Here is a 15,000-nt window from a genome sequence, read left to right as displayed (position 1 = left end):
GCGCTACTGCTACACGTTAGCTGTAGCGTACCCGCGCTACTGATACACAAAATACCCGCGCTACTGCTAGGCTTTTGCCTAGTAGTGTTAAGGCGTGTTGTCAGATGTGCATTTTGAAGCAATTTAGAAGATGGCGGAGAGGCAATTTCATCAGCTAGTGATCTGCATCGTGGTGGAGGCGGGAGAGGAGGAGAGGAGGCAGATGGGGCCGGAGCCTCCACCCCAGGTGGGTGAGGTGGATCGTTCAGCTATTTTGGGAAGCGGGTGTCTGATTCTAGAGCGGATGGTGTGCGGTCCTTCCTCTCAGAGGCCATCCCATTGTTGGATTCGTCGGTTTTATCTTCCGTAGTTTTGCCTCTGCCCCGCCGCCCCATGGTTGATTTGTCACCATCGCTAATGCTCAAAGTCTAGCAAATGTTTTGAAGTTTAAATGCATGCATCTAATAATGGGTATCAATGTCATGTGATGTATTGCAATTTTAGTATATGGATGCATGTATGAATGTAATACATCAATTTATCTATGTAATACATATGCATATACCAATATTAATGTGATGTAATGTGTAAACCACTAGCACAACGACACTTTCTAGCCTGTGAGGCTAATGGTGGGTGCCCTGCCTGCCACTGGTAGTCATTTTGCGTCCACCACTAGTAGGCATTCCTGCAGTAGTGAATTTGATTTATTCACTTGTCGGTGTTGAGCAATGTATCCCTAGTTAATACTTAATTGTTGTATAACCGCCATAGAAAAATGTGTATCTTAGGAGGGCAGAGAATTGAATATTTGCAAGAGGACTCCAGGATCCGAAGAAGGCCATCTTTAGAAGAAAAATGAGAAATAGTTTGAATAAGGGAGAACAATTCATGCCACAAAGAGAGCCCAACTTGGGTTACATACCTTTGAAAAGTCAACTTCAAGTCAGTGCAATCCCAAGCATGGGCCAAGGTACAATCAGGCTCATTGCAAATAACAAAGAAAATTGAAAGCATGTTTTTAGAGAAAAAACTCCAAGCCAGATATCATGCCAAAAGATTATATTCACACCATTACTCTAAACCCATTTGTAAAAGGTCTTAGAAGTAGAAATAGCCCATGTCACAGTTTTCCAAAAAGGAGAGCCCAAACCACTTCTGGACCAGAGCAAATTAGGGTTGGAACTATTTATTTAAAGTTCAAGATTATAGTTTATGTTTGTCCTGGCTAGAAAAAAAACAGTTTGCCCCAAGAAACAAGAAGGGTGCTATTAAAGTCTAAGATTAGGAAACCGTAAGCTACCAAACAATTTATTCCTAGAAACCAAACCCCAGCTAGCCAAATGGTATTGAAGGGAGTCACCCATATTACCCCAAAAGAAGTGATACATTTGGGAGTAATGGAATTGATAACCCATTTTGGAAATTTAAGCATAGACATATCAAGTAAGCAGGTAGAAAGTCATCAGTTCTCAACCAGCTCGGAGCGAGAGTCCCCGAATGGCTTTTCTGACGTCCCTATCCTTTCCCTCTCCCCACGCCGACCATGGCCGCCGATCAGCGGTGCCGACGACGCACGTGGTCGCCGACGCGCCGGAGTCGGTGGTTGTGGGGCACGTCCGTGTACCGCTGGGCTCGTCACGTGTACCGCGGCGGACGCCTGACCCGGGGGTCCTCGGACCCGCACCCGACACGCGCGCCATGGCGGGGCCAGGGATGGGGCAAGCCCGTGCCAGGTGGGGCCGCCGGCTACAGGCCATGCGGCTAGGGTGGCGGAGGAGATAAGATCCCCACCGACCCGCTCAATTCCAGATCTCGATCTCCTTCTCCACCACTTCTGGGAGGCGCCTAGGGTTTCGACGCCTAGGGTTTCCCCGTCGTTCGGCTGGTGGGAGGGGAAGGCGGGAGGAGAACACAGATCCTTCGCTCAGGTCGCTGCATCTCCACCACGCGTGAGTCCGCCCACTCCCATGGCGGATCGAGGAGCGGAGAACCGTGGCCATCGGCTTGATGGCTTCGGGGCGGGCCGGGCTGGCCGGGGCGCTGGTCGCTTCGGACGGGGCGCCGGGCACGGCGGGGGTGGAGGTGGCTGCAACATGGTATGGACGCGGAACATCGAGGAAGGCGGTCAGGTCTCCAACAACATGGATCAAGGGCGCATGCTGCCAGATCGAGCAAGGTGGGAGGCGGCGGCCATGGAAACGCAGAGCGATGGTCGTCGCACAGAGAGATGGGGCGACAACAACAACCAAGGCAAGGCGACTACGGGAGACAATCAGCGTCAACAACAAGATATGCGTCCTCAACAAGATCTGCGTCCCCAACATGATGCGCGTCCTCAGCAAGATCGACGTCATCCAACTCCGAGAAGAAGGAATGCCACCCCACTAGTGGGTGGTGCTGAGGTTTGCGTCACTTGCAAAGATCCTGGGCATGTCCCAATGTGCTGTCCTAGAGCAGTTTGCGGTAGATGTGGTTTAAATGGACATCTGGTTCCTATTTACAATATTGTTCTTCCTTGGGAATGTGTGGCTCCTATGTGTGGTTTTCAAGCTAAGGGGAAGGGTTTCTTCTACATACATGACGCTAGTACACCCAAGCAAAATACTGATAGGAACAGATATATTATCATCTCTGTGATAGAAGGGCAAGCTAGTGGCAGGCAGTTGGAGGAGTTCTTTAATGCGTACATTAACACAAATTGGAAGTGTTCTGCTAGGTCGATTGGGCCGAATACTTTTGTGATGAGATTTCCTTCACCTAGAGATGTTGACAAAGCTTGTTTCGCTGAAACTATGAATATTAAGAGCTGTGGTGCTGTGGTGAGTCTCAAAAAATGGTCTGAATCTGTGGGTGCCAAGGGTGTACTTAACATTGCTTGGGTCAATGTTAGCAACATCCCTTTGGAAAAAAGGTGTGAAAAAAATATTGCTTATGTTGGATCTTTGGTGGGTGTGACTCTTGACATCGACAAATCTACTGTCAACAGACCCGAGTCGGTCAGGATTAAGTTGGGTTGTAGAGATGCTGAGAACATCCCAGCTAAGGCAGAGGGGGTGTTGGGAGATCATTTCTATGATGTCTTCTACTCGGTGGATAAAATTCTGGTTAAAAATAATCCTAAAGGAACTATGACAATTACTCAGGATGCAGACAAGGGGGTGTCACCCAAGAGGGCTAGAATCACATAAAATGTGCAAAATGGTGACCAGGGGGGCTCTTCTTCCACTTTGGGGAAGTTTTTTGCTCCTCCCAATTCAGTTGTGAGGGGAGTGCACATGCCAGCTTTAATAGAAAATATGGAAGAGGGAAATGATGCTGGGAAAAATCAAAAAGAAAATGAGGAGAATTTCTCTGAGGAGGAAAGTGAGGAGATTGATAATGAGCTTCTCATTGACACTATTGCTGCTGAAAACAGAGAAAACAAATGGGGGTGTCTCCAGAAACCATATCATATGAAAAAAATGTGGTGAATACCATGCAGATCATACCTAGTGTTTCACTTGTCAGAGCAAAAACATCTTATCTAGATGCTGTGTTGGGGCAACCTGATGTCACTGAACTGGATCCTGATGATGTATCAGGTCAGCAAGTGCCCTTGGTGTATTCTGTGCAGTCTCCTGATACTTCTGAGGAAGAGAATGTGGAGGTGATCCCTACCCCACCTATGGTGGATGAAATGCAAGTCAGGATAAGCCAAAGAACAGCCGGTGGTAACATGGAACATATGGGGGTCCGAGCTGAAAAATTGACCAAGAAGAGAAATCTTCAAGGTAATGAAACAACTCCTAATTCCAACTCTTTTGAGATTTTGTCCAATCTAGAAATTGTTGATACTGCCTCAATGATGGCGGTGGATATCCCTGATAATAATTTTACTGTTATTGATGTGATTAGAGAACTGGAAAAGTCCAGAGCCAATATAACTGAGAAAACTGAAAATGGTGAGAAACAAAAAGATAATATGTTGTTTATTACCAATGCTGCTGGGGACAAATCCCCTCTAAATACTGACTGGGTGAGGGATGGTGAGGTGGATGAAGAGGAGTTTACTGTTGTTAGATCTAGAAAGAAGGATAAGAAGAGGGTTAATGTAGTAATTTCCAAACCTGTGACTAGAAGTCAGAAAAACAAAGTGTCTTTTGATGCTGGTTCGACCATGCTTCCTGGTAAACCTAGCAACAAAAGACAATCTCCCAAATGTAAGAAAAAATGATTAGCCTCTTCTGGAACTATAGGGGAGTGGGGAAGAGGGGTATGGCTACTTGCTTATCTGACCTGGTTAGAGATTACTGTTTAGATTTTATTGGTATTCAGGAAACAATGAAGAAGGACTTTTCCTCTAAATTCTTGAGGAAATTTGATCCAGGACAGTATTTTGATTGGAGGTGGATCCCTTCAATAGGTAAATCTGGGGGAATTCTTTGTGGTACTAAGGAAGATACTTTTGAAGTTAGATCCTGTGAGACACGTAAATATATCATGAAGCTTGAACTATGGGATAAGAGAAAAAAGTGGTATACTGTATTCTGGTAGTGTATGGCTCTGCTCATGAAGAGTATAAAATGGAATTTTTGACAGAGTTGTCTGACATGTGTAGCAATATTACTTGCCCTTACATTGTAGGGGGAGACTTTAATATTCTTAGATATGCTAAGGAGAAAAATAAGAAAACTAGAATGAGTCATGCTACTGATCTCGTTAACTCCATCATTAATACATTCTGTCTTAGGGAAGTTGACATGAATGGTGGTATATATACTTGGTCTAATAATCAACAAATTCCTACCCTGGAAAAATTGGACCGTATACTTATGTCCAGTTCTTGGGAAAGGCAATTTCCTTTGACTTTTGTCAGGAAACTAACTAAAGCGATTTCAGATCATAGCCCTTTGCTCTTGAATACTGAAGACTTTATTCCTAATACAAGTCAGAAGAGAGATTTCAGATTAGATCTTAATTGGCTCAAAAATCCTGAGTTTATACCCTTAGTTGCTAAGGTGTGGATGAAACCTGTGAATGCAAATGATCATATTGATGTTTTGAATATCAAAATGAAGAGATTCAAGAAATTTGCCAAAGGTTGGGGATCTAACCTGTTTGGGAAATCTAGAAAGAGAAGGAGAGATCTTAGAGAGGAACTTGAACATCTAGAAAAACTAGAAGAAACTGATGTGCTTTCCCCTGAATTATACTGCAAGAAAGTTGAGATTTTGGTTGAATTATATAATCTACTGGTAGAAGAGGAGATTGCATGGATGCAAAAATACCCATGAAAATTGGTTGTTGAAAGGGGATAGAAATACTGACTACTTTCACAGAATAGTAAACGGGAGAAGGAGGAGGAATACTATTTTCTCACTTAGTTGTGGAGATGAGATGATAGAGGGGACTAAAAACCTGTTGAAACATGCAACAAAGTTCTATAAGGACCTTTTTGGACCTGCATCTGGAAATCTATGCAAGTTAAAAGAGGATATGTGGGAGTCTAATGAGAAATTGACAGATATTGATAATTTCATTCTTACTAGGCCCTTTTCTGAAACAGAAATAAAAAATGCTCTCTTTTCTATGAAGCCAAATAAAGCACCAGGACCTGTTAATATCCTCATTTAAGTTTTTCAACATTGCTGGGAAATAGTAAAAAGTGAGGTGATGCTCCTGTTTGAGTGGTTTCATGACACCAAACTAGATGTGCAGCGCTTGAATTATGGGATCATTACTTTACTACCTAAAGTTGCGGGTGCTAATAAAATTCAGCAGTTCCGCCCCATATGCTTGCTGAGATGCATTTATAAACTAATCACTAAGGTGCTTACTATTAGACTAGAGCCTTATGTTGATGTCCTCTTTAGTAGACACCAAAATGCTTTTATTAAGAAAAGAGATATAATGGATGGAATCAAGTCTTTACATGAGATTCTCCATCATACTTATAGTAAGAAAAAACCTGGGATCGTGTTGAAGCTAGACTTCGAGAAAGCTTACGACAAAGTTAACTGGAATTTCCTGTTAAATTGTCATAAGATGAGGGAGTTTCATCCACAATGGACTGAATGGGTTAGGAAAATCTTGGTAGGAGGCACAGTTAGTGTGAAACTGAATGACGAGGTGGGGCCCTATTTTCAAAGTTCAAAAGGGGTGCGCCAGGGAGACCCATTCTCACCTTTCCTCTTTAACTTAGCCGCTGACTGCTTGACAAAAATGGTGATTAAAGCTCAGCAGAATGGCTTGTTCAAAGGGTTAGCATCTGATTTGATACCAAATGGGGTGGCTATCTTGCAATATGCGGATGACACGATCCTATGCTTCGAGGATAATCCTAGAAATGCTCTTAATATTAAGCTGTTGTTATATCTTTTTAAGTCATGTCTGGGCTGAAAATCAATTTTCTGAAAAGTGAAATCTTTTCGATACGTGCTGATGATACTACTATGCAAAAATATGCTGAGATGTTTAACTGCCAGATAGGTAACTTCCCTATCAAATACCTAGGCATGCATGTGAGCTATGCTGGTTTGAAGTGTAGTGATTGGGCCTTTGTAGATGACAAATTCATCGATCACTGTGAAAATTGGATTAGTGAAGCTCTATCCATGGGGGGGAGGCTGATTAAAGTGAACTCTGTGCTGTCACATATTCCTACTTTTTACATGTCTATGTTTCTTCTGAACAAGACTACCTTGGAGAAGTGGGACAAACCTAGAAGAAAATTTTTCTGGCAAAGAAAAGGAAAAAAAAAGAGGCTACCATATGGTTAAATGGAGCCGTATATGTCGATCCAAAAAGAAAGGGGGTTTGGGTGTTAAAGACTTGAGGAAACAGAATATTAGTCTTTTAGTGAAATGGTGGTGGAAGCTTGAGAAAAAGAAAGGGCTCTGGCAAGATATAATTAAGGCTAAATACTTAAAGAAAACTTCGGTTGCTGTGGTTAAACACAAAGCCAGTGACTCGCCTTGCTGGAAATCACTTCTGAAAGTGAAAGACCTTTATATGCTGGGTAGAGGTATTAATTTGAACAGGGGAGATGTGGCTACACTCTGGCTTGATAGCCTGGCTAGTAGAATCCCTTTTAAAGACAGATTCCCACTGCTCTTTGAGACTTGTATTGACCAAAACTGTACTGTTGACAAATTTAAATGTCTTGATCAGATCTCCTCTTTTAGGAGGAGGATGTCTCATGAGATGACGAAACAATGGGAGGAAATGAAAAAAGAGATGTTAACTCTGAAACAAAGTGATTTGCCAGATGAGGTTTATTGGAAACTAGACAGGTCGGGCAAATATAATACAAAGTCCATGTACACATGGCTAGAGAGGGATATTGCAGGATCTAACTTTAAATGGATCTGGGATGCAAAACTGCCTCTTAAAATAAAAATATTCTTGTGGCAGATGGCACAGAATGCCATCCTGACTAGGGACAACATGAAAAAAAGATTATGGCCAGGGGATTCTTGCTGTTCTTTTTGTGACTAATTAGAAACAACTTAACACTTGATGTTCTTGTGCCCTGTTTCCAGGGTGGTGTGGAGAACCGTAGGTTCCGTGCTTGGAACTGATTGCTGCCCTAATACTATCTGGCAATACTATGTGTGGATGTATAGTTTCTTACCTGGGCTGGACAAAATATACACCATTGGCTTGGCTGCTATATGTTGGGCTATTTGGCTGGCCAGGAACTGAGCCACTTTCGAACTCAAATGGATTAACTCTCCATTTGAAATTGAATTTACAGCTTGTGCCTTTTGATGTACTGGGCAGGTCTCCAGAAACCAGAGATAGGGGAGATGGTGAAAAAAGGAGCGGAGATGCTGAAGGAGAACACAACACAGATGCTGCTGCTTTGCGGTCCCCCCGATTCCAACTAGGGACGGACGTGATGGGAACTGAGGAAGAAGACGCTGCGGACCCTGATCAGTAAGTTTCTGGTGTTTTGGCGAAGAAGAGCCGTCGATGCATCCTGGAGTCTCGTGTGCTGGATGAACAGGGTGGTGTTCTTTGGTCCTTGCTGTGGGTGTTCTGGTAGTTCTTTTGGGTTGTTTTGTTATGGCCGTTGTGGCTTGGTGCCTGATGGTGGTGTCTGTAAGACTGGTGATACTTTGCGTAGGTGTTCGTAGTGCGGTTTTGGGTGACACCCAGGTTTTCGCCCCATGATCTGTTGTTCCTGATGACAGGCGCAGATAGTGGGTTTCCTGGTGTTGCCCCGAACTCGCTTTTCCTCTTTCTCTCTAGCCTTGCTGGTTTCAGTTTCTGAGACTCTGTATTTCCGTTATGAAAGTAATGGAAAGGGGGAAAGCCCGGTTCGGAAAAAAGTAAGCAGATATACTGGTGATACATGATCGAAGAAAGGTGGATTTGCCCCTATAAGACATATTTTTAACCTAGTCATCTAGATATATTCTTAATGAATCTGTCCATGACATGCTGCAGATCCTCTATTTTCAGCTTGTTAAAATGTAGGGGAACCCCCAAATTCTTGAAAGGAAATGAACCATTTTACAGCAGAAAAAAATGAGCATAGAAGTTTGCCTGCTCAGCATCCACATTAATAGTCAATATGTCACTTTTATGGAAACTGATTTTCATACCATAAAGGCTTTCCAAACAGGAAAGAATCCCTTTTAGGTTTCTGGCTTTATCCATAGACTTCTCAATGAAAAGGATGGTATACTAGAGGCTCACAATACCACCAAAATGACATGAGGTTACGTCAAAAAAAATGACATGAGGACAAAGCGCAGAAACCGGATTATGGGAGCAACTTTTTCTAACATGAAGGTAACAAAATTACCATTTCAGAAAACATTTATCATTCTCGCTTGCTATTTATATACTTTGACACTTATCTGATTAATCCAATACATTAACCGGACTTCTCACAAAACTTTTGGCATTTACACCCAACTTCACTATCAAGATTTCTCATAAAAGAATAATACATCTATATTTTTTTCTAAAAAATTCTCTCTCAACCAAACCAATTTGGTGATCCGTGACTTGTGTTACACACCTACAGGATCTAGTTCAAATATGTACAATCTTCCATTTTGATACTCTTACTCCTTAACAACGGTCCTAACTAAGCTCTGTGATGATCAACACTATGCACCCCTTTCCTCAGTGTAACTTGATGCTCTTCGGTGACGTTGTAGCGCAGTGGTATACGGCCCGATGGCACCATCCCGTTGCAGCAAAATGTCAGCGTGTATCGTTGAGTTTGGGAACTTTTGCCGGTGTCGATCTTGGTGGCTCTGGTGCTTGTCCTCTACAATCTTCTCAACCTTCATGTCAGCCTTCCACTCGTCATCAATAAGCTTTCCTTTGTTCTCGACGCTTTTATCAGTATTTTCCACTACGACTGTGAACACGAATGTACCCACTTGTAGGTAGTCGTCCATCTTGAGTATGGGCTCTAGGGCCTGAACGACCTCTTTCATGGTGGGCCTCAACTTTGAGTTTTGGCTCAAGCATTTGTACGCTACTCGTGCAGCCAGTTCAGCCCCCTGAGACGAGTATTGGCATTCCAAAGCCGGATCCATGACCCGGTGCAGCTTGTCCTGCTTCTTGAGGTATGGTCTGGCATAGTCAACCAAGCTTTGCTCCCTGGAACGCCGAGCACGGTCAATGGACCGCCGACCCGATAATAGCTCGAGGAGCACCACGCCGAAGCTATAAACGTCGCTCTTAGCGGTCAGATGCCCCGTCATGATGTACTCTGGTGCGGCATATCCATGTGTACCCATGATACGTGTCGTGACATGGGTGGCGTCGCCGTTGGGGCCATCCTTGGCGAGGCCGAAGTCGGACAGCTTGGCGGTATAGTCCTGAAATGCAAGAAGCAAATTAGGTTAGGCAAAGATAACATGTGACAAACACAGATATATCCATGTAACCTGACAACGTTTCTATCGTGCTAAGCTGTATCTGTCAGGCTGTTGCTTTGATACTGACATAATCATACATTATGGCACGGGTGGGTACAGATTTATTGATTGTGAGTAGTAGGATTTATGTGAGAAATGGGCATCCAGGAACCTTCCAATTCCAAGTCCTAATCATGGCGCCGCTGGCTTTTCCAGCGAAGCCAGCAAACCCTAGCAAACCTTGACCTGTATTTCTTGGGGTGTCTCATCCTATCTTAATGAATGAAATCAGCACAATGCTGTTTTTCGTCAAAAAAAAAACGGGTGCCAGACTTTGACATTCATCCGTCCACAAGTTGCTCTATCGCCAACTCGTGGTCAAGTCTCAAAAATGATGAGATAATTGGATTAATCGGGCAGTTGAGTTGACTCACCGAGTCGAGCAAGATGTTGGACGCCTTGAGGTCGCGGAAGATGACCGGCGTGTCGGCGCCGTGGAGGAAGGCGAGGCCCTTGGCGGCGCCGACGGCGATCTTCATCCTCGTCATCCACGGCATGGGGCCGTCGATGCTTCTGAAGAGGTGCTTCTCCAGGCTGCCGGTGCCCATGAATTCGTACGCCAGCATCCGGTGCTCCTCCTCATAGCAGTAGCCGACCAGCTTCACCAGGTTCCTGTGCCTCAGTTGCCCAAGGAAGAACACCTCCGCCTGCAGAACCAATCGGATCGAGAAGTTAGTTGGCGCAATAATGGAGGTATTTTATTTGACAGATCATGCATCCGTACGTGCAACAACAATGGTGGAGTCAGTGGGTCGACTTACCAGCCACTCGTTATGGCCCTGCGAGCTGGAGTCGAGGTCGAGGTACTTGACGGCGACCGTCTGCGCCTCCAGGCCCGGCCGGAGCTCGGCGGCGAGCTGGCCCTTGTACACGGGCCCGAAGCCGCCGCAGCCGAGGTACCTGGAGCGGGAGAAGCCGGCGGTGGCCGCCTTGAGCTCGGCGTAGGTGAAGGCGTGCAGGTTGGAGCCGGACAGCGTCAGCGAGAGGTCCTCCGGCGTCAGCGTGCCCGTCGACCCCAGGCTGGACAGGGAGACCCGGGACGCCGTCGACGCGGACGACGACGGCAGCAGCGTCCTCCGCTCCCCTCTCCTCCGCCTCGGCGTGGAAGACGGCGACGGCCCTTCTTCGTCCACGGCCGCCCCCGCTCCGACGCAGCAGAACATAGACTTCCACGGCTGTGCTGAAGCCATCGGTGACACCAGCTCCGCGGCGATCGAAGATGGACTGCGCAATGCAAGAGCAAGAATCGGAAGAACTGGCAACGATCCTCTCGATGCAGACTGGTTGCTTTCTTGGTTGAGCCTGTGAATTCCGGTGTGAGGGTCAGGGGAGTTGAAGAAGAGATGGGGGAGGAGAGACTGGTTGACGACGAAGCATCGGTGGGCGACGGCGGGCATATAATGGCGGGCACGGGAGGGAACGGAATCGTGCGTGGTGTTGGCTTGCCTTGACCCTGTCGCGGGGCACGAAGCCGCGACGCGCGGGCCTGCGGGCAGTAGCGAACAAAAAAAAAAGGCAGCAGACGAGTTGGTCGTTGAGCTCCCCGCGCTTGACTATTCACACCTTCCTCTCCTTTCCCCTCGTACGGAACGGGCGAGCGAGCGAGATGCCACGGGAGACCGGTAATCTGGAATCTGGTGCGCGGGCGCATCGCACCGCTTTACGTGCGTGACGCTGACCCGGCGCGCGACGGGACGGGTGGAAAACGTGAGGTTCCTTGAAGCAGGGCGCTCCGTGTGGATGCTGGCCGTGATTGACCGATGGGCGATGCAAATTAACTAGTGGCAGATGTCAGGCCACGTGAAAATCCAACATATGCCGATCGGCAGGGCAGCCAGTTGAATGTTTTACTACGAGAGAAGATACTTGCCTCTTCTGGCTAGGTCCATGTTCTTCTGCTAGTAAAATGGTTTTCAGCCAGGCCTTGGCCAGCAGCGCCGGGTGACAGTGGAAGCTGGTAAGGAAGCCGCGAGCTGCTACCTGAAGCTGGTAGAGCATGCAGCATCAAACGCGATCTGATTCCAGCAAATCTCGCATCGGCAGCACAGCGGGTGCAACTTCCGGGCGGTTCTCGTGTTTATGCGCTGGTCCTTCTGGCTTCTGTTGATACTACTACTTCCATCAATAATGACACGTGCGCTAGAGATCGGAGAATGTTGCGCGGCCAGATGATCGACAGGTTGGATGCAGAGATGCGTTGCACGCTCTGTTCTGATCGGCCGTACGTGCACAATACTCTTCTCTACGAATACAATTTTACAGGTCAAGGAGTGGCGAGCAACTTGTCGTGTGCTTCAGAGGCACTTGCATTATTGCAATATGATGTTTGTCTGTGACAGCCCCAGCCCCGCGCGCCTTCGAAGAAACTTAGCAGGCTGGTTATCATAACATTGCAGTTTAGCTGTTCTGTCCGCTAACCAGAATCCAGCTTATCTGTCGTGTTTATCAGTTGACGTTTTGGGTGGGACACTATTTTTCTTCTTCTTTTTCTTTCTCACAACTGTATTATAGTTATTCTCTGCGTGTGTCACGTATGGAGTGACATAGCATTAGCCTCGCACCATTGACCGTGAAGAATGTTCAGACTATTATGTCATTCTGGCATATCTTTTGACACCATATGCTTGTTCCGGAAGATTGGTTTACCTGCTTCCGTTAGCTTTTGCTAAAGAGAAAATACCATGAAAACGCTGACCAATGGATGCATGGGCCGAATTACATAGGTATGTAGGTGTACAAATGTGTACACATTACTTTTACAAAAAGCAAATTGAGTGCACGGTAATTGCTATCCAAGCCTGGGCTCATTGTTCTCAATTAACAGTAAAATCAAAAAATATAGAAAAAATAAAAAGATATTTTTTCAAGCAGATGCTTGAATGCATGATGTTCGTGCAAAATTTGATGGTGTTTCAACATTCAAGAAGCGCATGGCAAAAAAGACAAAATAAGCTCCAAACAGTGCTTTTTTTTTCAAACTTTCTCACAGTCCTGGTTTTTTTTTTCTGATAGCTGCTCAAATATTGAAACACCATCAATTTGAGACGGACATCACACACTCAAGCATATTGCATGCCAAAAAAACCCTTTTTTTAGAATTCTTTCTCATGAGCAGAGAAAAGAAACCTTTCTTCTCATAACCTATCTTGTATAGGTTGTATTGCCTCGTGGCACCACCGAGGAGAACCATTATTGAACTGCACACATTCATATGTATGATTATCAATAAGTTAGTTGCTCGTTCCTTATGAGACGTAAATGGTATTTTAGTAACTTTACCTTTTAGACAAAAGCTTGCAGTGGTGGCACCAGGAGACGCCGCTGGGGTGCTCCTCCAGTTCTCTGCTTGTCACTATGGTGGGCAAGTCTAGACTGGATCACTCCATTGTTGTCATACCTCGTAGGATCCCAGCTTCCGACGAGGTTGAAGTGTATCCCTGCGTAGGAGAAAGTACTCCGGCCTCTCTCTTCTTGGCCTGATCTTCCATGAAGAGAGGTGCGACTGAGAATATGCAGATGGGGACGACACACATCACCATCAGTGGACTTGGAGAGACTGGGGCGCCCACAATGGCCTGTCGGTCTCCTTCGGTGTTCCATTGCATTCTAAGGCGGAATGGCAGCCCCTTACATTCCTCACGGCCATGCTACCGCATGGGGGAAGTGCACTTCTATGCGGAGTCCGGGTAGTCCAGTCATGGTGGGCTTGTCGTACCAAGTGGTCTCGTCCTCGGTGCTGGCATGGAGTTGTTTCTGTTAGAAGGAAGAGAGGGATTTGGTGGAATTGTTCGATGTATTGCTTGAGCCTCGTGGACATATATATAGGAGTACATGATCTACTTGGAGTACAAGGCAAGCCAGAATATTTCCTAGTCTAGCCTATGTTTCCTAATACAATCACGTTACTCAACATCCCCCCGCAGTCACAACGGTAGCGATGCAAACGGTGAGACTGGAGAAGAATCCGAAGGCAAGCCGACGGACACCCCCCCCCCCAGTCGTAACGGTCGACGCATCGCGGAGTCGTGGCTGGAGTGGCACCCGACGAGGTTGGTCAAGCAAGGCGGTAGCCCTTTGTTCCGTTTGTCGATGTAGCCAAGAGCGTGGGTGGTGGAGCCGTGTTCGAGGTAGTCGTGCGAAGAATGCCGTGGTCTATGTCGAGTCGGGGTGGCCGGTGTCGAGGAAGTCGCCGTGGAGCCGCAGGCGCAAGAGGGCGCCGAGTTAGCATGGGCGCAGTGATGTCGAAGTAGGGGTGCGCCGGGAAGAAAATGTTGTTGACGACGCGTTGCGGCGGGTTTGCCAAGCCCGGGGACACATCGTGGATGAAGGCACGCACCGGTGTTGCCAACACCGGGCATGCGTAGACGGACGAAGACAAAGTTGACGAAGCGCCGACCAGGCTTGCCAGGCCCGGGGACACGTCGTGGATGAAGGCACGCATCGGTGTTGCCAGCACCGGGCATGCATAGACGAGGGACCTGCACAAGCTGTACGCCATGTCGGAGAAGTCGGAGGGGCCAGCAGAGAAGAACTCGACGACGATTGCGGCGTCCATCGGCGCAGGGCCGATGTCACCAACGGTGGTCGGGGTAGATGACGGCGAAGCTGGCGACGGGCTGGTGCTTGGATGAAGACGAAGGGGGTGGACGGGCGGCGGCCAAAGAAGAGCGGCGACGGCGGCCTGACGGCGGCGGCGGCTAGGTTAGGAGTGCGGCGGCGGTGCTCGAAGTAGGCGAAGAACCCTAACAGCGTGACGAAGACCGGCGCGGACGGTGGTGTTTCTGCGCCAAGGGAGACGGCGCGGCGCATACCACGGGAGGTCGACGCGCGGTGACGGCGGAGTGGACCGCGGGCCGCGGCGCTACGGCCCGAAGGGGCGACGCAGCGGTGACAGGCGGGTTGGGGCGACGGCGGGGACCGCGGGCCGCGGCGCTGCGGCCCGAAGAGGCGACGCAACAGCGGTTCGCGAGTCGGTGCAGCCGCGGGACGGCCTCGGGGCGGCGTCGGGGACCGCGTATCGCGGCACTACGCCCCGAAGGGGCGACGCAGCGGCGACGCACGAGTCGATGCAGCCGCGAGGAGAACCAGGGGGCGG

General features: G+C 47.5%; 1 protein-coding gene across 1 annotated transcript; it reads right to left on the bottom strand.

Moving 5' to 3' along the window:
- Positions 1 to 8,875: 8,875 nt before the first annotated feature.
- On the bottom strand, positions 8,876 to 11,317 carry LOC123180435 (serine/threonine-protein kinase RIPK). Its single transcript, XM_044592492.1, has 3 exons — positions 10,667 to 11,317; positions 10,280 to 10,552; positions 8,876 to 9,806 (listed from the first exon to the last, which is right to left on the bottom strand). The coding sequence occupies exons 1-3, from the start codon at positions 11,300 to 11,302 to the stop codon at positions 9,084 to 9,086; spliced, it is 1,632 nt and encodes a 543-aa protein (XP_044448427.1). The 5' UTR covers positions 11,303 to 11,317; the 3' UTR covers positions 8,876 to 9,083.
- Positions 11,318 to 15,000: the final 3,683 nt, after the last annotated feature.

Source organism: Triticum aestivum, chromosome 1D (assembly GCF_018294505.1).
Source record: "Triticum aestivum cultivar Chinese Spring chromosome 1D, IWGSC CS RefSeq v2.1, whole genome shotgun sequence".
Lineage (NCBI taxonomy): Eukaryota > Viridiplantae > Streptophyta > Magnoliopsida > Poales > Poaceae > Triticum > Triticum aestivum.
This window is presented reverse-complemented; position numbering and strand designations above follow the sequence as displayed.